Raw genomic sequence first — 27,133 nt, forward strand, 5'->3', positions numbered from 1 at the left:
GGCAATCGCCTCATGAGTGGGCTGGCCCTGATTCAGACTGATACTGTGAAAATACCTTTTGGGTGTTTTCCCCCGGCCTCCTCTTTTTTAATGCAATTTTTATTAAATTTTCAGTTTTACAATTTAAAATACTCATTTTACAGCCTTAAAACAACAATCACTTCCCTTCTCTTTCCGTGGTTCGTTTTAAGTAGCATAAATCCCTGCATATTTTACAAAAACGATGCCATTCAGTATTCCATTATTGCAGCCATCAAAACTTGTTTACGCTGCTGGATTTATCTTAACGCTGCTAGCGTTTTCAGCTGTACACAATCACACCAAGGAGGAGGAAAGCAACCAACCACCTCAGATGGTTGGCATCCGCCAGTCTCGAGAGACAAAGGAGTGCGCCTCCGGGGGTGGAGGGAACCAGTGTTAGCAGCATTGAAGTGACCTCCCTGGGGCGCAAGCCTGGGCAGTGTGTCTGGAGGTCCTGGGCTGCCCAGACGACAAGACCCCCCTCTCGTCCTCACTTATTTGGCCCAAAGGAAAGCAGAGCAAGACGTTTAGCACCAGCCTGGCTGCAGGAGTTGCCAGAAAGAGGCATACAAGGCACCATCCAACCTCCTTAGGGACTTAGGGTCTACTGCTCAGCCTTTTCCTCTCCTGAAGATGTCCCACAAGGCAGCAGGTACGGATTTTTCCTTGAGTATAGTTGCAAGGCAGTTGAGGTTTAGGATCAGAGTTTCCCCCCTACAGCATGTGCAGAAACCGCCTTCTTGACTATTAGACCTGTTTTTGGTCCTGTCCGCTTAATCTACCAGATCCTGTCTTTGCATGCAGGGGAAGTCCCTAACTCACCAAGGATTTGAGACCCACTGGCTACCCCCACCTGGTAGGCCTAGCTGGCCAGTCGAAGCCGTTTCCACAAATGCCGTGAGCTGACAGCTTGTTAAAGCCAAAGGTGAGGGCTGAGTGAAGGATGGAGGACCAAAGGTGGACAAACTAGCCCAGAAGGCATGTCCCCCACCAGGGGTACTACCCCTCCCTTGACACCCCAAACATCTCAACATAGTTATCCATAATTACCCAGAAAGGGCACATTTCTCCATTGCCTTCCGAGACAGATGGTTTCTGTTATGTACTGAGTTGTAGTCTGATTTGTCCTAGAACGATAGGATTCAGAATGCAGCAGTCTGATTGGTCCTAGAACACTAGGATCCAGAATGCAGTAGTCTAATTGGTCCACAGGAGCCACCCAATCCAGCTCCAGGTGGAAGGGAATCCGCAACCTGATTGGCCTACAAGAGAATCCCGGAATTAGCCAATCACGTGGGGCCCATTGTGTAAATAATGTATATAAGGCAGACATTCTGGGGGAACTTCCATTCCTCCTCACCACCATGAGCTGAATAAAGAGCATGAAATCCACTATTGACTCCGAGTATATTTCAGTTTCCAACACAGGTAGTGGGGAAGAAAGTTTGAGGTTAAGGCAACAGATAAGTTGCAAGAGATTGTAACAACCTTGCTGAGTGTGTGTGTTTTAATGCATCTTTGTGGATTGGTTGATTGATTGATTGATTGATTGATTGGTTGGTTATTTCTTTGGGTAGTCTTGGGCAAGATAAAGCTAATAACAAATGTAATTATTATTAATGATAATCCTTATGTTGTGGATAAGGTAGGTGGAGGAGCCTCAAGAGAGGCTTGTGATAAATCTCCTTGCACTTTAATTCAGCATTATTTTCAAAGATGGTTACGCACTTTCATTTGTTGTTGGTTTTTTAACTGAATAAACTTATTTGAGGTGGTGGTGGTTGTTTTTACAATCAAGCGGTGTGTAAAATGTTTATTAAATAAATAATCAGACGCCTACATAAATCACGTATCATTGCACATGGAGGTGAGTGACACTGAAAGGAAGTAACACAGAAAGCAGTGTTGCCCCATCTACGTCCATACAGATACATTGTGCTCTTGAGATGGAGATCTCATACATATTGGTTGGCAGGCATAATATGTATTGTTTTCTGCACACAGTTTTTCCAATGTACCAGATTTGCACAAAAGTCAGTAGAGTGGTTGGACCTGCTGAAGTGTCCTCCTGCTCAAGGATGCTGAGGCAAGTCCTGTGACTACCTTTTCCTTCCTTTCAGACAGGCACCAAGCGGTATGGCCAGCTCGCCACTGATAAGAGTCTGTGCAACAGGGACTAGAAAGGGCCTATTACTTTACTGTACAACAAGTATCTATAGATGAAGTCCAACTCTCTCAGCAGATTTGTAGCTATCCTGTTGTCGTAGCCCTGATTGTCATTGTAGAGTCAACAGTGCTTACTTGTACAAGAAGTGCTCCGCTACACGCATTATTGAGCAAAAGCAAAGGCACAAACTGACAATTAAACTAGACGGCAACAGGAGTAATCACTTGGGAGAGGAGCTATACAAGGGCGTACAGCTAACCTGGAGAGGGTCTCTATAGCAACAACAGTTTATTGAAAAGGAAGCTGCAAGGAAGGCAACATACTGAAAATTACATCATTCTACTGGGAAAGGAAAGCTATAATTTTGTTTTGGGCAATTTGAAATAAATAGCTTCCTGTTATTGGGCACAGTGGCGGCATCCTCTATTGAATCAGACCAAATCACAACTCAAGGGCAACAAGGGGTCAGCAGTATTTGTGCAGTGTGGCACCTGTCTTTTTAAAAAAACACACAAGAGTTGTTTTCTGTACAGTACAAGGAGGGGGATGTTACTTGTACAGAATGGATTGATTATAGACATTTATTTAAAGAAGAAGAAGAAGAAGAAGAGTAGTAGTTTGGATTTGATATCCCGCCTTTCACTCCCTTTAAGGAGTCTCAAAGCGGCTAACATTCTCCTTTCCCTTCCTCCCCCACAACAAACACTCTGTGAGGTGAGTGGGGCTGAGAGACTTCAAAGAAGTGTGACTGGCCCAAGGTCACCCAACAGCTGCATGTGGAGGAGCGGAGACTCAAACCCGGTTCCCCAGATTACGAGACTACCGCTCTTAACCACTACACCACACTGGCTCTCGAATTGTCTTCACAGAGTTGAAGGGAAGCTCATTTGCTCTGGCACAATATGCACCTGGCTTTCCGTGAATTATTTCTACACAACAATTTATCACACCCACCCTCCATTTAAAATGAATTTGCAGGGCAATCCTACAGTCTCTGTACACTTGCAGCTTAGGCCTATACAACAGAAAGATGATTCTACGTTCTCCCAGCAGTTGTCAGGGTTGTTTTTGGTGTTTCTTTAAAAAACAACAACAACACTAGAAGGGCTAACCATTTGGCTTCTGTGCCTTAAGTGACAAAATGTATCACCCCAGAATACATGTTAATTATTGCATGTGCAATTAATTACGGTATATTAATTTACAAAGACCTGAACAACTTTTGTCCAGGGTTCCTTAGGAACCACTTAAACCCTTACATCCCGGTTTGATCACTGAGAGCATCTACAGGAGTATCCCTGGCTTCAGGTCTGCAGGCTCCAGAGAGCTGCAGAGCTGGCAGATTCGGCCTCCATGGAGTGCGCCACTCACAGCCTCCTGCCCCTGTCTTCTGAAACCATCGCTGCACACCTGCCATGCATCCGTCCCCAGAAACGCAGCAGAGGATGCAGAAGATGGCATTTTCTGTTTGGCCCCAGCAGCAAAAACGTCCAGGGCCAGCCTTGCTCCCTTGAATTGGCAATGCTCATTTGGTGTAATTCACTTATCTGAGTCTTTCTGTGCATGTTTTATGATGGAGGAGACTTCAAAGTATGTTGCTAGGTGGAATTCTGATTACCGTAAATACTCTATCCAGCTAATGGTTCATCTCCCATCCCTTAACCACAAATTCATGCCATAAACTTTGAAGCAAATGCAAAAGCAAAGGTATAGTTCAGGCCCTTTGTCTGTATTTCTGTACTCTCAGGAAATACCATAGCTCTGGGGTATCTCCAGCTTCAAAGTCAGGAATAACACAGAAGGTGGTAGTGGTTAGTTTATTTAAAGGAATGCATCTCAGTAAAGAGTAGGGAAGGAGAAATTCTATTCAGTTTGCACTTAAAGGAGAATCTACCCAATTTACATAGGAATTGAAACACAGCCATCCTTTTCAATTTGCACTTCTCTGGAATTTTACAGTGCAGTTCACCAAGGTAGGAAACACCCAGGTATTTACCTGGGTTAAATGTGCATGCATTAGTAAAAATAACATGCATGTTATTTTTACTAATGCATGCATAGTATTAGAATCATAGAATCATAGAATCATAGAGTTGGAAGGGCCATCGAGTCCAACCCCCTGCCAAGCAGGAAACACCATCAGAGCACTCCTGACATGTGGTTGTCAAGCCTCTGCTTAAAGACCTCCAAAGAAGGAGACTCCACCACACTCCTTGGCAGCAAATTCCACTGTCGAACAGCTCTCACTGTCAGGAAGTTCTTCCTAATGTTTAGGTGGAATCTTCTTTCTTGTAGTTTGGATCCATTGCTCTGTGTCCGCTTCTCCGGAGCAGCAGAAAACAACCTTTCTCCCTCCTCTATGTGACATCCTTTTATATATTTGAACATGGCTATCATATCACCCCTTAACCTCCTCTTCTCCAGGCTAAACATGCCCAGGAAATGCTTTGCAAAAAATGATGTGTATATTAGGCCAAATTGCATGTTGTTGTTTAGTTGTGCCCGACTCTTCGTGACCCCATGGACCAGAGCACGCCAGGCATTCCTGTCTTCCACTGCCTCCCGCAGTTTGGTCAAAATCATGTTCGTAGCTTTGAGAACACTGTCCAACCATCTCGTCCTCTGACATCCCCTTCTACTTGTGCCCTCCATCTTTCCCAACATCAGGGTCTTTTCCAGGGAGTCTTCTCTTCTCATGAGGTGGCCAAAGTATTGGAGCCTCAGCTTTATGATCTGTCCTTTCAGTGAGCACTCAGGGCTGATTTCCTTAAGAATGCATACAAATGTATATATTTAGTGGCTGGGGAAACCGAGCCAGATGGGCAGGGTATTAAATATTGTTGTTGTTGTTGTTGTTGTTGTTGTTGTTACTACTACTACTGAAATTGGCACTAAAAGGCTGGTGAATTTTCATTAGATTTTTTTAAATATGTAAACTGCTGTTGAAATGTTAAGAACTGAACTTAAGACTGGCAAAATTGGATACGGAGAGAAACTAAATTGAACAAATTCATACATCCCCAACTGAGAGTGCTTACTTGTTTTTTATACAAGTTTTATACCACCTGGATTTCTGCAGCCCCATGCATGCAGCAAAAACTAGATTTGTCGAACCTCTACATTAAACTGACAGTACAGTACATACTCTGATTTTTCTCATTTCTTCCAAAACTATTGCTTTGAAAAATACCAGGCAACAGGCAGTAGTAACCCAGATACAACTGGATCTTGTGCAGTTAACTTATATGCCAAAGCATTTTTCTCCCTTTTCTGTAATCATAGAATCATAGAATCATAGAATCCTAGAGTTGGAAGAGACCACAAGGGCCATCGAGTCCAACCCCCTGCCAAGCAGGAAACACCATCAGAGCACTCCTGACATATGGCTGTCAAGCCTCTGCTTAAAGACCTCCAAAGTAGGAGACTCCACCACACTCCTTGGCAGCAAATTCCACTGTCGAACAGCTCTTACTGTCAGGAAGTTCTTCCTAATGTTTAGGTGGAATCTTCTTTCTTGTAGTTTGGATCCATTGCTCCGTGTCCGCTTCTCTGGAGCAGCAGAAAACAACCTTTCTCCCTCCTCTATGTGACATCCTTTTATATATTTGAACATGGCTATCATATCACCCCTTAACCTCCTCTTCTCCAGGCTAAACATGCCCAGCTCCCTTAGCCATTCCTCATAAGGCATCGTTTCCAGGCCTTTGACCATTTTGGTTGCCCTCCTCTGGACACGTTCCAGTTTGTCAGTGTCCTTCTTGAATTGTGGTGCCCAGAACTGGACACAGTACTCCAGGTGTGGTCTGACCAGAGCAGAATACAGTGGCACTATTACTTCCCTTGATCTAGATGCTATACTCCTATTGATGCAGCCCAGAATTGCATTGGCTTTTTTAGCTGCCGCGTCACACTGTTGGCTCATGTCAAGTTTGTGGTCAACCAAGACTCCTAGATCCTTTTCACATGTACTGCTCTCAAGCCAGGTGTCACCCATCTTGTATTTGTGCCTCTCATTTTTTTTGCCCAAGTGCAATACTTTACATTTCTCCCTGTTAAAATTCATCTTGTTTGTTTTGGCCCAGTTCTCTAATCTGTCAAGGTCGTTTTGAAGTGTGATCCTGTCCTCTGGGGTGTTAGCCACCCCTCCCAGTTTGGTGTCATCTGCAAATTTGATGATCCATTGCCATGTACCTTGACAGGTACAAGGTCAAAACAACTGTATCGAAGGCCAAAACAAATAAATATAGAATGTTTAGAACAAGACCTAACAGCCATATTACCCAGTTCATAGAAAGCTAAACTTATAATCTCAGACACTTTCTCTTTGATACCTCTTTTAAACCATCCACTGTGCTATAATAAATATAAATTTGAACAATTTAAAGACTGGGAGAAACAAGGACTTTATTCCTTTAAATACATTTTCTCTGGACGTAATCCCATATCAAATGCTGAAATGAAGGGAAAGCTAGGTTCCACTAGACATGCATGGTTACAAATACAACATTTTATTTCTATAAAAAGAGGTGACTAGACACTAGAGCATTTACATGTATTGAGAATTTAATTTCTCAAAGATCATTTACAGATAAAGAATTGTTATCAGAACTTTATAGCATATTGTTATTAGAAATGAGAGGGTCCCTGTCTTGAATAAACCTTGGAACATGACTTAAACATAACTATTGATCCAGCAAAATGGGGTGGAGTGTGGGAAAGGGTCCCTTTCATTCAGTATTGGCCAGGTTGAGGGATAACTTGTTTAAGCTGATCCACGGTTTGTATCTGACTCCCTACACTCTTAGCAAAATCACAGAAACCACCAGTTATCTATCCTGTGGACGGTACGAGGAGACAGGTATCTTCTATCCTATGTGGTGGACCTGCCCAGTGGTCCAGGATTTCTGGGCAATGATATTTCACAAAGCTGGTATAATAACAAGCCAAATAATAAAACCTAACCCCTTGATAGCACTCCTGTGTGTACATGAAGGGGACCTACTGACTATTTTGTGGCAGCAAGAATCATAATTGTGAAGCCTTGAGCAATGGCAAGCTTGAAAATGATTAATAGCTGGTACAGCCAGGCCCTAATGGAAAAACTGACAAAACAGACTAGAAAAATAACAAATAGAAGTAATATAGACACATTCAATGAACACTGGTGTAGGTTTTATTTCATATTTGTCCCAGCTATAACATGCCTGAAGTCAACCCTCAACATGCAGAAGATTTCGGAGGGATCCCTTGAGGTGACTTGTATACGGTAGTTATAAATTTTGGTGTCTTCGGGTGTCTTCCCGTGTAAGAGTCGGGGTGTCTGTGCGACGTTTCGACGAGGTCTCACTCGTCATCTTCAGGCTGGTGCTTTCGGCTTCTTGTTACTGGAACAGAGCAGAATCTGGTGTTTGAGTTCCTATAAATACTGTTGAGGGGTGTGGTGTATAGCCTCCAACGTTCTGGGCAGAGAGGAAGTTCCTAGATTAGTGTGCCTTTTCTTCTTTTGTTCCTTAATTACTTGAGGGATATCTTGAGTGATTTCATGAGTGATATTCTGAATACCACTGGGTGGGTCATTAAGTGTAGATTAGTTGCTAAAGCTTTTGTGTCTTGACCTCTTGAGCTTGTGAAGAGTTTTTCTGAGAAGATGGCTGTGCTGCATTTAGTTGTGCTCTGGCTTGGCTTCGTGTATAGGGGCGAGCTGTGGTTTTGTGCCTTGTGCCAGCCAGATCTGTGTAGGGATTGCAGGGGGGTGCAGCATCCGGAGGTGCCACTATAGTTTGGCTACTGGATGGAGTCTGTAATATGTCTGTGGAGAGGGTCTGGGTTTGGGTCTGGTGTGGTTGATTGGTGACGGCGTTCTGTGTGCCTCTGGTTCTGGTGTCGGTTTTTGTGGGGAGGGCTAATTTCCAGATGTCTGGCAGGCGGGACGTGTCGTCACGCTTGTTCATGTTGTGAGGGTGTTTCTCTATCTCGATGGCTTCCATGATTATTCTCTTGTGGTGATGTTCCATGTTAAAGAGCAATTTGGAATCTGCAAAATTAATTTCGTGTCCTGTTTCTTTCATGTGTTGGAAAAGAGAGGAAGTTTTTTCTTCTTTTTTGACGGCATTCTTGTGTTCTGCGATACGTGCATTTATTCGTCTGTTTGTTTGTCCAATGTACGTGGCTGGGCAGACTTTGCAGGGTATTTCATAGACCCCTTGGTTTTCCAGCTGGATTTTGTCTTTTGGGTTTCTGAGGATATTGGCTATTTTTTGGTTGGTGCAGAAGGCTGTTTTGATATTGTGTTTATGGAGGATTTTGCTGATTTTGTCTGTAGTGCCCTTGATATAAGGAAGGAGGGCCATGCCATTGTTTTCTTCTGTGTCTTGGTTTTTGGGGGGTGTTTCTTTTTGGATTAGCTTCGTAACCCTGTTTTTCTGGTATCCATTGGCGATTAACACATTTGAGAGATTCTGTAACTCAGTTGTCAAGTGGTCTTTGTCAGCCAGGCGTTTGGTTCTGGAGATGAGAGTCTTGGCTACGGAGTTTATTTGTGCAGGGTGGTGGTGTGATTGTGCATGTAAGTAGCGGTTGGTGTGTGTTTTTTTCCGGTAGATAGTGTGTCCTAGGGAGCCATCAGGTTTTTTGTAGATTAGGACGTCAAGAAAGGGGAGTTGGTTGTTGTCTTCTATTTCCATAGTGAATTGTATTTTGGGGTGTAGGCTGTTGAGATGTGTGAGGAAGCTATCTAGTTTTTCTTTCCCGTGTGGCCAAATTACAAAGGTGTCGTCAACATATCTGAGCCAAAGTTTGGGTTTGTGTTCTGACTTGTCTAAAGCATTGGTTTCAAAGTGTTCCATGTACAAATTTGCGATGACCGGTGAGAGGGGTGATCCCATAGGTGCTCCTTCTATCTGTTTGTATCTTTGTCCATTGTGGATGAAGTACGTGTTGGTTAGGCAGTGGTTGGTCAGGTCCAGGATGTATTTGGGGGGGTTGTATTTGTTTTGAATGGCTGTCAAGGCTTCATTAATGGGCACTTGAGTGAAGAGAGATACAACATCGAAGCTCACAAGTAGGTCATCGGGATGTAGGTATTGCTTCTTTATTGTTTCTATGAACTGGAAGGAGTTAGTAACGTGTGAAGCGATGGATTCTGCATAGGGCTGAAGTTGCTTAGCGAGAAATTTAGCGAGATTTTGTAGAGGTGAGCCTATGGAGCTGACTATTGGTCTGAGTGGTGTTCCTTCTTTGTGTATCTTGGGGAGACCGTAGAGTTTGGGGCATCTGGAAGATTTTTCTCTGGGGATGATTCTTAGCTGGATTTCTTCACTGATAGGAGAGGCTTTTATTTTGGATTTGGTGGTTTTTTCCAGATAGGTGGTGGGATCTGTTTTTATAGGTTGGTAGGTAGGGTCTTGGAGTAGATTTGATAGTTTTGCTTGGTAGTCCGATGTGTTCATCACAACAGTGGCGTTGCCTTTGTCTGCTGGGAGAATGATTATGTTGTTGTCTTTCCTCAGGTTGGTGAGTGCTTTCTGTTCTTCTTTGTGTAAATTGCTTCTGGGTGGTTTGCTGGAGCAGAGGATGTTGGTGACTTCAAGTCTGATTTTATTGGCTTCATCTGGGTCGATTTTGGTCAGGCTAGCTTCGACTCCGCATATGATGTTTTCCGTGGGGATGCGTCCTCTCTTTTCCAACACATGAAAGAAACAGGACACGAAATTAATTTTGCAGATTCCAAATTGCTCTTTAACATGGAACATCACCACAAGAGAATAATCATGGAAGCCATCGAGATAGAGAAACACCCTCACAACATGAACAAGCGTGACGACACGTCCCGCCTGCCAGACATCTGGAAATTAGCCGTCCCCACAAAAACCGACACCAGAACCAGAGGCACACAGAACGCCGTCACCAATCAACCACACCAGACCCAAACCCAGACCCTCTCCACAGACATATTACAGACTCCATCCAGTAGCCAAACTATAGTGGCACCTCCGGATGCTGCACCCCCCTGCAATCCCTACACAGATCTGGCTGGCACAAGGCACAAAACCACAGCTCGCCCCTATACACGAAGCCAAGCCAGAGCACAACTAAATGCAGCACAGCCATCTTCTCAGAAAAACTCTTCACAAGCTCAAGAGGTCAAGACACAAAAGCTTTAGCAACTAATCTACACTTAATGACCCACCCAGTGGTATTCAGAATATCACTCATGAAATCACTCAAGATATCCCTCAAGTAATTAAGGAACAAAAGAAGAAAAGGCACACTAATCTAGGAACTTCCTCTCTGCCCAGAACGTTGGAGGCTATACACCACACCCCTCAACAGTATTTATAGGAACTCAAACACCAGATTCTGCTCTGTTCCAGTAACAAGAAGCCGAAAGCACCAGCCTGAAGATGACGAGTGAGACCTCGTCGAAACGTCGCACAGACACCCCGACTCTTACACGGGAAGACACCCGAAGACACCAAAACCTGCATTCCTGTACCCGTGAAAATCTACGAAAGCAAATAGTTATAAATTTATGTATACCATGCTTGGTACAGTGGTACCTCGGGTTACATACGCTTCAGGTTACATATGCTTCAGGTTACAGACTCCGCTAAGCCAGAAATAGTACCTCGGGTTAAGAACTTTGCTTCAGGATGAGAACAGAAATTGTGCTCCAGCGGCACAGCAGCCGCAGGAAGCCCCATTAGCTAAAGTGGTGCTTCAGGTTAAGTACAGTTTCAGGTTAAGAACGGACCTCTGGAACGAATTAAGTACTTAACCCAAGGTACCACTGTACTTTATTTTTATTATTCTATATGATTGGGCCAACTATATGTGTAATTGATATTGATATGAATGGTATGATTGTTTTGTATTGAATTGTTGTATGACTATGTAATGATATTACATTAATGGTTCCTCGTGGGAAAAAGTGACAGGTGGCGTGCTGCAGGGTTCTGTCCTGGGCCTGTTGTTGTACAATGTCTTGGATGAAGGGATTGAGGGAATACGCGTCAAATTTGCAGACGGCACCAAACTGGGAGGGGTAGCTAATGCAGCAGAAGACAGAAGCAGAATTCAAAATGACCTTAATAGATTGGAGCACTGGGTGCAAGCTAACAAAATGAATTTCAAATAGGGACAAATGTAAGGTTCTATATTTAGGAAGAACCAGATGCACAAATATAGGATGGGGGGCTCCTGGCTTACTAGCAGTACATGTGAAAAGGATCTAGGGGTCCTGGTGGACGACAAATTTAACACCAGTCAACAGTGTGGTGCAGCAGCAAAAAAAAAAAAAGCTAGTGCTATTCTAGGTTGCATCAACAGAAGTAAAGTGTCCAGATCAAAGGAAGTAATAGTACCACTCTATTCTGTCTTAGTCAGACTTGGAATACTGTGTCCAGTTCTGGGCAGTTCTGGGCACCAAAATTAAAGAAGGATGCTGAGAAACTGGAACATTTGCAGAGGAGGGCGACCAAGATGATCAAGGGTCAGGAAACCAAGCCTTACGAGGAGCTCTTGAAGGAGCTGGGTATGTTTAGCTTGGAAAAGAGGAGACTGAGAGGAGATATGAAAGCCATCTTCAGATATCTTACAGGCTGTCACATGGAGGAGGGAGCATGCTTGTTTTCTCCTGCTCTGGAGGGCAGGATTCGAACCAATGGCTTCAAGTTGCAAGAAAAGAGATTCCAACTAAACATTTGGAAAAACTTTCTGACAGTAAGATCTATTCAGCAGTGCAACAGACTCCCACAAGAGGTGTTGGACTCTCCTTCCTTGGAGGTTTTTAAGCAGAGTTTGGATGGCCATCTATCATGGATGCTTTAGCTGAGATCCCTGTATTGCAGGGGGTTGGACTAGATGACCCTCGGGGTCCCTTCAACTCTAAGATTCTATGATTTAAAAAATATGATTGTAATGCGATTGTCATTGTCCATTTCATCAACTGCTCTATCCATTTTTTATACATCTAGTCCAGCAGACCAGCTGGGCTCCAAATTGGGATCAGAGCTCTCTGTCCATTATGGCTGTTATGAAGGACATCTGGCAATACCCAGGGGATCCATCAGCATCTATCCCAAGGCAGCTGCTCCTCTCATGTATTCAAGCTCAGGCCTGCTTCTGGACAGCCCTGATCTGCAATTCCCACTCTTATTTAATTTATTCCACCCGATAGGTTTTGCTCCTGTACCTTTCCCAATTTAAACAGTCAGTTCTCGCTCTCTCTTCCTCCATTTCTAAAAATTGCTACCAGCCTGACCCAGCCCCCTGAGAGCATCCCTCAGTGTGCACAGGGAATCCCATTAATGTTTTATTTTTAAATGATGAGAAAATGATTAATTTGGTGTCCCATGGGATTTCCTGCATATGGATGCTACGTTTGCAAAAGGCTTCTTTTTTCTTGCCCTAACAGCATAATTAGACATAAATTAGTCTCTGTGCTGGTGTAATCTGTGATAAACTGTATTGCCATATTCAGGTTTATACACAGTCACCTGCACAGTGTACAAAATGATGCTTACTCCCCTTGCCAATGACTTTTATGGCTTGTCATTTGACATATTAGGATTTCTTCATGCATTACAATTTGCAGATTTGAGGGCTGGTTCTGCTACCTTCGTTTGCGTACATACAAAAATATACTGTAAAATGCTGTATAAAGCAAAGAAGTAAAATCATAGTTGGGCTACACTAGATATAATCCTCAGAGCACAGTGTGTTGTGGTCAATCACAGTGAATTAACTAAGTTTCCTTAAGCACAATACCACTAATAATAATAATAATAATAATAATAATAATAATAATAATAATTCATTATTTATACCCTGCCCATCTGGCTGGGTTTCCCCAACCACTCTGGGCGGCTTCCAACAAAACACTAAAATACAATAACCTATTAAACATTAAAAGCTTCCCTAAACAGGGCTGTCTTCAGATGTCTTCTAAAAGTTTGGTAGTTATTTTTCTCTTTGACATCTCTTTGACATTTGGTGGGAGGGCGTTCCACAGGGCAGGTGCCACTACCGAGAAGGCCCTCTACCTGGTTCCCTGTAACTTGGCTTCTCACAGCGAGGGAACTGCCAGAAGGCCCTCAGCGCTGGACCTCAGTGTCCGGGCAGAACAATGGAGGTTGAGACGCTCCTTCAGGTATACTTGACCGAGGCCTTTTAGGGCTTTAAAGGTCAGCAACACTTCCACTCTCATTCCCTTTCTTCTCTTGGCCTAGGAAAAAAACCTGCTGTAGACCTGTGCTAAGGGCTCTTTCCAGAATCCTGCTTTCAGTACTGTTTGCGCCTGCAAATGTTTTGGGGTAGAATCACTGCATGTCCCATAAATTCCTCCTGAAATCCTGTAACTTTGAACATCACAAATGGTCTGATTTATTTATTGTCCTGATTTTGTTGTGCTATAGTGCAAGAGTCCGGAAAGCAACACCGGAGAAGCATTGCAGAGCTGCTACTAAAATGAAATGATATGTGGACAGTCTTAATACAAATATACAAATTCATGCATTATAATTGCATCGATAATATGTTGCAGAATATACCCACAAAAACGACACTAACACAAAAAACAGGAGAGGGCAGGTTATTAGAACTAGATATGTTACTGATATCATGTGAAGCCTGAATTGAATAATCAAGGTATATCATCAGACAATACACACAGCAGAAGGGGAGGGGGGAATCCCATGTAAAAATATGTGTGTGTGTGTGTGTGCTTTCTCCTGCGGGTGAGAGAGACCCACTGTATGCAGCTGTCACGCTGTTTCCTCGTATAGCATAGTGGAGGCGTTGCCAATGTGAGGCTCTCCAGTTGTGGACTGCAGCTTCCATCATCCCTACCCATTGACTATGCTGGCCAGGGCTAGTGGGAACTGGAGTCCATCAGCATCCTAAGGGCAACATATTGGCTGTCGTTGCCTGAACTGGGAATTTCCAGGTTCAATTCTTACTTTTGCTATGAACTCATTAGGCAAGTCACTCTGCCCCAGCCTTCCTACCTGCATTATAGTGTGTGTGTGTGTGTGTGTGTGTGCGCGCGCGCACACACACACACGTGTGTTGAGTGTGTGATCAACTTGATCTATGTTACAGGACTGCCCTTTTTTGTGTATTTTATGTATTTTCAGGATTAATATCATTAGAGCACTGTTGTAAGGATTACACCAAGATAATATATATACAAAACACTTTAAATGCTCTACAATGTTCTGTGAACCACCCTGAGGTCTTATGATGAAGAGCAGTGTATAAATGAATGAATGAATGTTATATACATGCTAGCTATCATCATCAACATTTTCTTTCTACACAGAAGTGTTTTCTGTGCAGCAGGTTCATCACATTTGCAGTGGTCCGTAGGCTGTATGCCTTTTCGTTCCTGCAAGTTAACTACTGCACGAATGAATTTTCCACCACACACAGGGTAAAAAAAAATCCAAGCCTTAGCCAATGTCATTTTGTTGAAAGGAAGTACATTTTCCTGCACGCCTTCCCTCTTGCAAGAAGCTCATTTGGTCTGTTCTATGCAGTAGTGTGATTTGTGCTTATTTCATGAATCTTAAGAAAAGACTGAATTAGACCGATCCTGGTACATGTCTATCTTTGCCAGCAAACATGTGATGAAGATCCTGATCTCACTAGGCATATATATATATCTCTCTCTCTCCATCTCTCCATCCACGCACCCGCGCGTGCGTCCATGATCCCATTTGTGCTTTCCTCATTCTTCCCTGCCTCTTCCTAGCCATCAGCCTTGAGTGCCTAACCCACATCCATCCCTTTAATAGCAGAGGTGGAGCTGGGAGGCGGAGGAAGAGAGACGGGGTGGGGGCGCGCGAGGGAGACGCTTGATGCCTCTGCCTAAGAAAAGGGAAGCGGGGGGGGGGGAATGCATTCCGGGGCCCTGGGTCCAAAAGATCTCCTTGCGCAAGCCCGCTGCTGCCTGTTCTTCCCAGTCTTGCAGCCTTAGGGTCCCCTTGGAACAGCTCTCTTATTCTTATTATCATCACTCCTACTAGGGATTTTGTAATCCAGGAAAGGTGGCGCCGGGCAGCCGGCTGAGTGGCACCAGGGTTCAGTGTGCCAAGAAGATTTGGGGGGCAGAAGGTTGAGGCCCCCGGCGCCCGTGCGCTTTGGGGAGGACCTGGCGAGGGGCGGGCCAGCGCGCTCAGGATGTGCCCAGCGCCGGCCAATGCCGAAGCCGGTATAAGACCTACGAAGCCCGGCGGCGGCGGCGGCCGGGAAGGATCCTGCGCGCAGTGGGAGTGGCACAGGCGCCGTGTCTGTGGCTGAGCTACATCTTGGGGGCGGTGTGGGGTGTGGGTAGGCGCTTTCCTCCTCTCTCCTCTCTTGGATGCTGTGTGGTCCTTTCGGTGGGAGATGCTTTTTTGGCTCAAAGAAGAAGAGATGTCGCATCAGGAGCTAAGCCAGCGGCTGGCTACGGTCATCACCCATGTGGGTAAGGAAAGCATCTCTTCCTCTCTCTCTACCTGCTTTTTTCTTCGATCTCTCCATTATTATTATTATTTCTGTGGATGTGTTGGGATCTCCTCCCTGCAGGGCTGTGATGGTGCCCTGCTGCTCACTCACAAAGGCTAGGAAGCCTTGGTGTGTCAGTGTTACACCTGGGGAGGGGTGCGAGTGTGGCATCCTGGTACATCTGTGCATTGCCCAGAGGGAAGGCGGGGTGGTGCCTCCTCGTGCATCTGCTGCGCCTTGAGCTATCAAATATGGTCGGTGCCTTTCGCCAATTAGCCGGATACTTTTAAGGCTGGGCTCTGCCTGGCTAATTGTTGCAACTGATGCACTTAAGCGAGCCTGGTGTGATCTGTGTGGTTTTGGTTTGTAACTAAAGGTTCTGGAGGTTACCTTTCGTGCTAAATGTGGCTTCGTCCTACTGAGCTAAATTTGCAGAATGTGTGCAAAGGTTGCACATGCATGAATAATTATTGCAGATGAATTCTAGAAGGCGAAGCCATTTGGGAGCAGGGGGGGATGGCTGTTAAATGCAGCACGTCCGCGAGCGTCGTCTTGTCAAGCTGAAAAACTGCAACCGGTTGAAACGTTCAGAAGCGAAGCGCAGGTGCTCCCTCTCTCCCAGCCATCTGTGCCGCTTCAGCGGTTCTGGAATAAGGAAGCCGGAGGGTAGCCCCAGCCTTGAATTCTAGATGGATCATTTTCCTGCTCCCTCTTTTCCCCCCTGAATGAGGTTACCGCATGCACATCATCTTGTACAGCTCAGTAATGCCGTCGGCTCATTGGAAAGGGAGCCATGACGCCATGCTTGGCACATTTGACAAGAGAATGCAAAGGAAGAGATGTTCCACCCACAAGAGCCCATTCCGGATTAGAAGATGCAATGTGTTGTATGGCATGCCCATATCATATAGAAGAAAACACAGCTTTTGCATCTATCGCTGGTTACCCATCTGTGGGCAAGAGGCAGCTGTGGTGTGTCAGAGTAGGACCTGAGAGAGCAGGGTTCAAGTCCTCACTCGACTGGAGGGTGACCTTGGCCCACCTCTCAGTTTAACCTGCCTCACAGGGATGCTCTGAGGATAGTGTGGAAAGGGCCATATACTCCGCCCTGAGCTTCTTGGAGAAAGGATGAGATATAAATGCAATATCAATTTAAATAAAAAAAGTTGCTTTCCATGGGCCCCTCCCCCTCTTCCTCCTCTTCCTCACCTTGGCTGTAGCTGTCAATTCAGTTGCTTCTCCTTTTGGACCACCTCCCAGAGGGAGAGGCAATGCATGTTGAAAACTGCTGCTCTTCCTCCATGTTCCTTTCACTGCTCATTTACTTGGAGAGGGAATGTGAGCAGGCAGCAGTGGTGCCAGGAGACGCCAGGGTTAAGCAGTGGAGCTGAATCTTTGAATCTTGGTGGGTTCTCAGCAGTGTGCCAACCCTCTGATTGCCAGCCTTGCTCTGAGCAGGTATCTTTCTACCCCTTTCATTGATTTGCCTCTTTGTTTGCAAAGTCCTCAATGTTGTTAGGGCTTATGCAAATTACTACTACTAATAATAAAATAATAAATTTTATTTATATCCCGCCCTCCCCAGCCGAAGCTGGGCTCAGGGCGGCTAACAACAATCAAAATAATCCAACATTCTAAAACATTCATTATAAAATTAATTAAATCAAATTAAAATCAAATTAATGGCAACCATCAAGCAAATTTTTGTGCAGATTGCCAGAGGAGGGGGTCAGGCTTAAAAAGAAAAGCAGGCCCTGCCCAGAGATCTACAGTCTAATTAGTCTTTTTACTAGTAGCTGATGGTGATGATTTCTGCTAGAAAGCAAAGGCACTGATTGGTAGTAGTTCTGTTTGTACAGGGCACTCGAGAAATAAAGGGTAATCTTATTAAATAAAAAATTAAAGGGTCTATCCGCACAAAGCCATTTGTGGAGTGGGTGGGTGTCCAAGCAGTACTTATTTTATATGAGGCTGTTTATCCAAAAATGATGATTATTACTTTTTAATTTATGTATTTCTACAAATTGGTATTCAAAGCAGTTTACAAAAGAAAGTACATCCAAAACATATGTACATTATACCATGGCTGTCCTCTGCCTCTCAGCCTAACCTCTCATATGTTTTTGTTGTGTGTGGATGAACTGTAGTGATAGAGGACCTTGAGTTCCTTGAGGGAAAAGGTAGGATAAAATTGCAATTAAAATGAATAAAAATGCATTTAATACAAAATCTAAAATAAACCAAATACTTTTAAAAATGGCAACATTTAATACACACACACACACACATGTATACAATCACTAAGCAGAACTACTGTATAAAATTGCATGGGATCGGGAGCTCATCTTGGGCAGAAATAAAATTAACCTCTAGTAACCAATGCTCTTGGATGGCAATAATGTCAAAGGGCTGGTTGTTGCAGAAATGCAGGGTCCACGAATTTACATCTCCATCCTGTAGCATTGAAAGAGAGGATACAAATAGGAGTCATCCCGCAGACCTAATCAGTCATTTATTGAACCAATTGGTTGGAAGCAGTTAAACAAAGGGACATCTCCACAGATTCTCTCCCTGTCCATTTTATCTTAACTCCAAAACCCACATCTAGCTTCCTTTATAGGGCAAGTCTCAAGAACCTTATTTGGTTTTCAACTCTCTTGGGAAGATCCTTTCATTTTCCTTTGAGGACATAGCAATTTTCTTTTAGAATTATTTTGTACCTGCAGCGGGGGTAGCAGTAGCCAGTCCTGCCATAAGCACTCAAGAAGTCCTAATGGGAATGCTATTTGGGAAAGTCAGTGGGGTATACCTCCTCTCTCCTCATTCCAGTACTTGTGTGTGTGTTTGAGACCCACCAGTTTCAGCAGAACTAGACTCCTTCCTGAACAAGATGGAATAGATTATAGAGGACCTTGCAGTGTTTGAAGCACAGATAGTTATCTGCAAATGCATGGCCAACCTGTCTTTCAGATACAGTGGTGTTCATCCTTGAGCCACAAGGGATACACTGGCAGTGGGAGTTCACATAAATATAAAGTAGTAATCACAAGATAACTGCAGCCTTGAGTGATATTTTTTAGTGGAGGTAGTCACATGTGTGCCTTGAGAGGTGGGGTTATTTGAGAAACGTGAATTTTGATTATATGCATACGTCATAACTGCATTTACATTACAGATGCAAAGGGAGGAATAGAAGTTTGAGAATGGGGGTGATGTCAAAGTTTGGGCAGCACTCCAAACTTGTTCAGCCAGGCTGTTGTGGCTTTTGTTAGCCTCCTCCATGAGCAGCAAGAGGTTATTTGTGTGGTGATTCCTTTCCATGTCTTTGCAAACCATGTCAGCGCCACTGTTAACCTGGGACCTGTGGCACATTCAGGCACCTCTATTTAATGCACTGCCTGCAGTTAAAGCTTGGCCTAATTATGTTAAATTAGGTTGCTTAGCTCTTTAAAAAAAACAAAACTAAGCTAGAATCACCATGGAAGCAATTTTAATAGCTCCCAGTTCCATTTAAAGGGTTGTATGTAGTAAATTTGTCTTTGAACTTTGCCCACTCTGTCCTAGACATGCCTTACGTGTGATCTGTATATACTGTGGGTTGTATTCTCTTGTTTCCAGATGATTTGCTATGGACAGCTTACATTTCACTACATCTGGATGTCGTTTGGCATGTCTCTTTCATTGGCTTTTAAAAATCAAAAAGTGGGCACAGAAGATGAAAGCAATTCATGGACTGCTGGTTGCATTACAGAATTCCTTTAAACAGGAGCTATCAGCTGGCTAAAGAATGAAAGAAAATCATCTGCGAATGGCTAATTTATTGACTAACTTAATTGGCTTTCGAAAGTGGCTTAACTTTAGGCTAATAAAAGCGAGCCAGGAAGGGTGGTGAATGCTTCCCTCTGTGAGGGAACCTTCCCAGACCTGCTGAAAGAGGCGGTCATTAAACCACTTCTTAAAAAAATATCTTTAGACCCAGCCAGTATGGCCAACTATCGCCCAGTCTCAAATCTTCCATTCTTGGGCAAGGTGATTGAGCGGGTGGTTGCTGCACGCCTGGAGGATGCGGACCATTTGGATCCCTTCCAGTCGGGATTCAGGCCTCATCATGGGACTGAAACTGCCTTGGTTGCGCTGGTTGATGATCTCCAGTGGGCTAAGGACAAAGGTGAGAGCTGTTTCCTAGTTCTGCTGGATCTCTCAGCAGCCTTTGATACAATCGACCATAACATCCTTCTGGACCGTCTAGAGGGGCTGGGAGCTGGAGGCACTGTTATACAGTGGTTCCGCTCCTTCCTCCTGGGCTGTGTACAGAAAGTGGTGGTGGGGATGAGTGTTCAGACCCCTGGGCCCTCACTTGTGGGGTGCCTCAGGGTTCCGTCCTCTCCCCCATGCTTTTTAACATCTACATGAAGCCGCTGGGAGAGATCATCAGGGAGTTTGGACTGGGTGTCCATTAATATGCAGATGATACCCAGCTCTACCTCTCTTTCAAATCAGAACCAGCGAAGGCGGTGAAGGTCCTGTGTGAGTGCCTGGAGGCAGTTGGAGGATGGATGGTGGCTAATGGATTGAGGTTGAATCATGACAAGACAGAAGTACTGTTCTTGGGGGACAGGGGGTGGGCAGGTGTGGAGGACTCCCTGATCCTGAATGGGGTAACTGTGCCCCTGAAGGACCAGGTGCGCAGCCTGGGAGTCATTTTGGACTCACAGCTGCCCATGGAGGTGCAGGTCAATTCTGTATCCAGGGCAGCTGTCTACCAGCTCCACCTGGTACGCATGCTGAGACCCTACCTGCCCGGGGACTGTCTCGCCAGAGTGGTGCATGCTCTGGTTATCTCCCACTTGGACTACTGCAATGCACTCTTTGAAGGTGACCCAGAAACTACAACTAATCCAGAATGTGGCAGCTAGACTGGTGACGGCCGCCAAGACCACATAACACCGGTCTTGAAAGACCTACATTGGCTCCCAGTATGCTTCCGAGCACAATTCAACGTGCTGGTGTTGACCTTTAAAGCCCTAAATGGCCTCGGCCCAGTATACCTGAAGGAGCGTTTCCACCCCCATCGTTCTGCCAGGATGCTGAGGTCCAGCGCCGAGGGCCTTCTGGCGGTTCCCTCATTGCGAGAAGCAAAGCTACAGGGAACCAGGCAGAGGGCCTTCTCGGTAGTGGCGCCCACCCTGTGGAACACCCTGCCATCAGATGTCAAAGCGATAAACAACTACCTGACATTCAGAAGACATCTTAAGGCAGCCCTGTTCAGGGAAGTTTTTAATGTGTGACATTTTAATGTATTTTTAATCTTTGTTGGAAGCTGCCCATTACCTGATTTGTTTCCCCATGCCTGCAACCCCCCAAACTCCTGTGCAATGAAGCTATTGTCTGCACACACAAAACTGATGCCTAAAATGTGCAACCCTAAGCATCACTATTATGTTTCCAGATCAGATGAAAGGTAGCTTGAGGGAAAACACATCAGACAGCAGCATCTCTCAAGAAAAGACATGAAATGTATGGATTATAGTATCATAGAGTATGAAGGGCCCGCAAGGGTCATCTAGTCCAACCCCCTGCAATGCAGGGATCTCAACTAAAGCAGGCTATAATATATTCAAAATACACAAGGAAGGGCAAAAGCTTGCACAGCTTTATGCCCAGTCATCAGGTGTTCCACTCTGCTTTTCAGTCTCTTGGCCACAGCAGATCTCTGAGGAATTAAGCCAGACCTGGAAATAGTTGCCAGAGCAGACAGATGTTAAGTTGTGGGTGAACATATCAGACGACACAGCAGTTCTTCAAACAGCTCTTGTTTATTCACAGGTCAGAACTGAACTGAACTGAAGGGTTCAGCCAGCCTGCTTAAATAGAGCTCCACCACAACACAACTGTAACAACTTTCTGTAACTATCCAATCACTGAACTTCACTTTCAATCCCTTATTTGCATATGTGGACCTGAGTGAAAACTATCTACAGTATCCCCCTGCTGGCCCAGGGTGAGAACCTCAGTACACAACACACACCATGACTTTAAAGCACATAGCTTCCTCCCCAAAAAAAGAATTGTGGGAACTACAGATTGCCCCTCACAGATAAAGGCAATAACGCCCTTAACAAACTACAGTTCCCAGGATTCTCTGGGGGAATTAGCTAATCAGATGCCGATGGAAAGCCCACAAGCAATATATGAGCACACAGTAGCCGATGTGAGATGCAGTCTGCCTTTCCCACACAAACTATCCCACATTATTATCCATCAGCCACTAAAGTATTATTATTATCAGAAGGTCAGCGGTTCGAATCCCCGTGACGAGGTGAGCTCCCGTTGCTCGGTCCCTGCTCCTGCCAACCTAGCAGTTCGAAAGCACGTCAAAGTGCAAGTAGATAAATAGGTACCGCTCCAGCGGGAAGGTAAACGGTGTTTCATTGCGCTGCTCTGGTTTGCCAGAAGCGGCTTAGTCATGCTGGCCACATGACCCGGAAGATGTACGTCAGCTCCCTCGGCCAATAAAGCGAGATGAGCGCCGCAACCCCAGAGTCGGCCATGACTGGACCTAATGGTCAGGGGTCCCTTTATCTTTTTAGACAGTGAAAAGGCTGGGCCCATTTGCACTGCTGAGGCACTGCTTTTCTAATACAAGCTACTGTACAAGCAAAATCGGAATAGTGGTTCCAGACAACAATTAATATAGCCTCAAATTATCCAGCAATCCTCACCACTGACTTTTATACAGTGTTTACTCAGAGGTATATCCAAATAATAATAATAATAATAATAATAATAATAATAATAATAATAATAATAATAATAGAAAGAGAGGAGTGCTGTTTGCAAGTGGACTAAACGGGATAAAAGGGTCTAACAACCTATATTCCCAACTCTCTACTGTTGCTTGACTTTTGTGAGTTTAAACTCTGCTACTGTGGTCTCTGATGCTGGAGAATAAGTTTTGATCCGCATTTTGAATCCAGGCAGCTTTTGTTATCCTCCCCCCCCCGCCCCCACGTGGGTCATAGGAATACATATTTTCCTGCGACTTTAATTATAAGCTTCTTCCTTAGGCTTGTAAATGCATGGGGTTTGCAACTGCCTGCACTTATCTATAAAATCAACAGTTTATTTTTGTGATTTTTAAAAACACACATCAGTTATCGCACCCATCACAACTTAAATCATTGGATAGTGCACACTGGTGTTTTTCAATGTTGTTTAGTCGTTTAGTCGTATCCGACTCTTCGTGACCCCATGGACCAGAGCACGCCAGGCACTCCTGTCTTCCACTGCCTCCCACAGTTTGGTCAGACTCATGTTTGTAGCTTCGAGAACACTGTCCAACCATCCTGTCCTCTGTCGTCCCCTTTCCCAACATCAGGGTCTTTTCCAGGGAGTCTTCTCTTCTCATGAGGTGGCCAAAGTATTGGAGCCTCAACTTCACGATCTGTCCTTCCAGTGAGCACTCAGGGCTGATTTCCTTAAGAATGGATACGTTTGATCTTCTTGCAGTCCATGGGACTCTCAAGAGTCTCCTCCAGCACCATAATTCAAAAGCATCAATTCTTCGGCGATCAGCCTTCTTGATGGTCCAGCTCTCACTTCCATACATCACTACTGGGAAAACCAAGGCTTTAACTATACGGACCTTTGTTGGCAAGGTGATGTCTCTACTTTTTTTCTTTGTTTGTTTTTCAATAGACTTCCCCAACTTGATGCCCAATGGGTATCTTACACTACATCTTCCATCAGCCACAGGCAGTACGGCTATTGGAGAGGACTGGTTTACAGGTTGTGCAAAATGCAATGTGAAAAGGTACACATCTTACGCAAAATTGGAAGGGACCTATTTTGTAAAGTCTCCTTATTTATTTTTTCTTTGTCTGGACCAGTCGCCTGTGTTTTAAATAGTATATCCTAGCGATATACTCCAGCCCAAATGACACAGTCAGCCATGAATCATGTTATAGCTGAATCAGCACCAGCTTATTAGAGGTCAGGAAAAAGAGCACCTTTTATGGTGGCTGATGTGATGTGTTTGAAAGGCAATTTCAGTGCAGCGGCAAGCACTATTTTACAAGAGCATATTTCATAAGGTGCGTTGCAGTCCCTGCTTCCCCCTCCCAGCAATTCCATAATTGCTTGAAACCAATTAATCCACAAAACTGTGATGGCCATCAGATCAGAGATGGAGCGGCTTCATTCCTGTCCTGTGTGGTACATACTCAGTGAAGGCATAAGTGATCTGTGTTAAGTAATTCTGAGTGTGTACTCTTCCTGGAGAATGTTAGAACGTTCATTTAAATAACCAGCATTGTCTAATCTCTCTGCAAACATGATGAATGTTTAGCAATTCACCTAGAAGCATTCTTGACCTGCTCTGCTCCAAGAAAGCAGTTCTTCTGCTCTCAATTAATCTATGGAACTCATTGTCACAGGATGTTTTCTTTTCTGAGTAGGAGGATGGTGTGCTTTGGCTGCTCAGGTTTACGGCTCTGTGACTTTAACAACCAATTCCACCCACCTTTGCACTGAAAACTAGAGTTCGAAAAGCGACTGGACTCAGCTATGTTAGTAAAGAAACAGTGATTTGAATATACTGTAAGACTCCCTGGAAAAGACCCTGATGTTGGGAAAGATGGAGGGCACAAGGAGAAGGGGATGACAGAGGACGAGATGGTTGGATAGTGTTCTCGAAGCCACCAGCATGAGTTTGACCAAACTGCGGGAGGCAGTGGAAGACAGGAGTGCCTGGCGTGCTCTGGTCCATGGGGCCATGAAGAGTCTGACACGACTAAACGACTAAACAACAACAACAAATAAGCATGCAACACCAGATGATGATAGAGAACAGGACATTTTAAAAGATGATTTTCGTTTTGTTAAAACGATCTAATTTCTGACTTATTTACAGCGGGTTTTTTCCTGTGTTTAGATCTGCCTTCTGCCAAACGTGGGAAAGTTCTGAACACTGATATGCAATGTTCTCAAGTCTTTGTCACAGGATAATTCTTGTTTTGTAATGAGACAAAGGTAGTAGGAAAACAAACAATAACTACAATGGCATCATAAAACTCTTAGCTCTGAGAATAGATCAAAAGTAAGGGTGGATCTACATATGGTGGTACCTTGATTTGCATAGGTTTTGGATTACAAACACTTCAAACCGGGAAGTGCGTGTCGTGGTTTGCAACCTTTTTTGGTATTACAACCCATTTTTTTTTTGGATTACGAACAAAAATTTTTTGGAGGCCCCATTGGCGAAAGCGCGCCTTGGGTTACAACCTGTTTTGGTTTACAAACAGATCTCTGGAACGGATTATGGTTGTAAACCAAGGTACCACTGTACACTTTTTGAGATCTACATCTTTTTACCTTTCAGGGCAGCAGGGGATATTTTTTAGCTCAGGGGCCACATTGCCTTCTTAGCAGGCTTCTGGGGGCCACATGCCAGTGCTGGGTGTTATGTACTGAAGTTCTCACCCTAGGCCAGCAGGGGGACACTGTAGATAGTTTTCACTCAGGTCCACTTATGCAAATAAGGAATTGAAAGTGACGTTCATTGATTGGATAGTTACAGGAAATTGTTACTGTTGCGTTGTAGTGGAGCTCTATATAAGCAGGCTGGCTGAACCCTTCAGTTCAGTTCTGTTCTGGTGTGTGAATAAACAAGAGCTGTTTGAAGAATCGCTGTATCGTCTGATATGTTCACACACAACTTAACACTGGGCATGGCCAGAGTCAGAAGTGGCCAGAGGAAGGAATGGAAATTTTACCTTGGTACAGTAGGGTGTCTACGCACTCTTCTCTTTCCTCCATCTAGGAAAACAAGAGTCGTTATCAGAATTCTAAGACACAGTAAGGTTTTATATATATATATACCCACTCAAGAATGGTGTGAACCAAAGCTAGTGAGAGGTGTGGCCTCATAAGAAGGTGTGGCCTGACTGGGAAATATCAAGGCCCAAATTGAGAGACCTGGAGGACTGCCGTACCCCTGTGGTAGGAAGAAAATCAGATGAGTATTTTGAATAGACCAATGGCTACAAAAGGAGAGCATTAGCCTTCCTCCCCTTCCACAACCCTCCACTCAAGCTATGCATACCCCATACTTTCAAAGCACATTCAAAGCACATATCATAGAGCGATGGAGTTGGCAGGTACCCAAACCGCCTGCAATCACTGCTAATTATTTCCCTCAAAGAATTCTGGGCACCGCAGTTTACACTGCACAGAGTTATAACTCCCAGCAATCCTTAACAACAAACGACAGTGGCCATAACTCTTCCTAGGTGGAGGATTTTGCAAGGCGTACAACTCCAAGCAACAGGCAATATGACAAACCTGGCAGGCAAGCAAGGATCACACTCTAGGCATCTAGAGCATGGAGGAACATCTGTGAACAACTTTACTCCTTCTCAGTACGCATATAGCATTGTTAAAAATATCAAGGGTTTTTTTCCTCCTTGCCAGCATTCAGGAGAAATTGCTCACTTCATTTATTGGTGTTAATCACCCCCTTTTTATTTATATATCTCTTTGATGAATGGGTGGGAGTGAAGCTATTATTAAGGAAAAGCCAAGGCGGCTCCTTTTTGCATAAATGGGAATAGCAAAATAACAGCATCGCTTGCAATTAATGCCTGGTGCTGTTTTCTACATTCATTTGCCCTAGGATGGTTGCACTTCAGCTTGTGTCCTTGGTTTCTTTTTATTAATGCTGGTCTTTCCAAGACTTTGCTGTGAGAAGAGAAGAATCTCCATTTGTGGCCATTAAGTGGGGATGGGCAAGTTTGTCAGTAAACGTACCAAAGTTGTTGTTGTTTAGTCGTGTCCGACTCTTCGTGACCCCATGGACCAGAGCATGCCAGGCACTCTTGTCTTCCACTGCCTCCTGCAGATTGGTCAAACTCATGCTTTGAGAACACTGTTCAACCATCTGGTCCTCTGTCGTCCCCTTCTCCTTGTGCCCTCCATCTTTCCCAACATCAGGGTCTTTTCCAGGGAGTCTTCTCTTCTCATGAGGTGGCCAAAGTATTGGAGCCTCAGCTTCAGGATCTGTCCTTCCAGTGAGCATTCATTTCAATGGGTTGGCTCCAAGCAGGGCTAGCTCTGGATACAGCATGTAGAATATTTTTTTGTATTTATACTTTGTGCATAAATCTTGCTAAAATATTCACAAAAATAGTTGGAAGACTGATAGCTGGGTGGGGAGGAGTCAGGTTAATGACTTTACAGACGTTAGCCAATAGGTGCCCATCACAGCTGGCTTTTTCAGTGCATGATGCTGAAAACCTTGGATTCTGCACGGATTCTTTTTTCTGGGCTCATCTCAGGGCAGAAAAATGTGTGTGTGTTTGCAGCTTCTTGAGTGATAGTGTAGCACCCTGCTTGTGGTTAACGCTTAGCTGGAATGAAATATTCAACGCAGCAACAGAGAAATAATAATTTATTTGTCAGACA

At 44.4% G+C, this 27,133-nt stretch overlaps 1 protein-coding gene across 2 annotated transcripts in view; it reads left to right on the plus strand.

Moving 5' to 3' along the window:
* Positions 1 to 15,493: 15,493 nt before the first annotated feature.
* Positions 15,494 to 27,133, plus strand: part of MCF2L2 (MCF.2 cell line derived transforming sequence-like 2) — a 244,322-nt gene continuing 232,682 nt past the window's right edge. For both annotated transcript variants that reach the window (XM_082223915.1, XM_082223920.1), the window contains exon 1: positions 15,494 to 15,653. In XM_082223915.1, the coding sequence (XP_082080041.1) occupies positions 15,575 to 15,653 (79 nt within the window). In that variant the 5' untranslated portion in view covers positions 15,494 to 15,574. The remainder of the gene's footprint in view (positions 15,654 to 27,133) is intronic.

The sequence above is a fragment of the Podarcis vaucheri genome, assembly GCF_965113315.1.
Source record: "Podarcis vaucheri genome assembly, chromosome: 5".
Lineage (NCBI taxonomy): Eukaryota > Metazoa > Chordata > Lepidosauria > Squamata > Lacertidae > Podarcis > Podarcis vaucheri.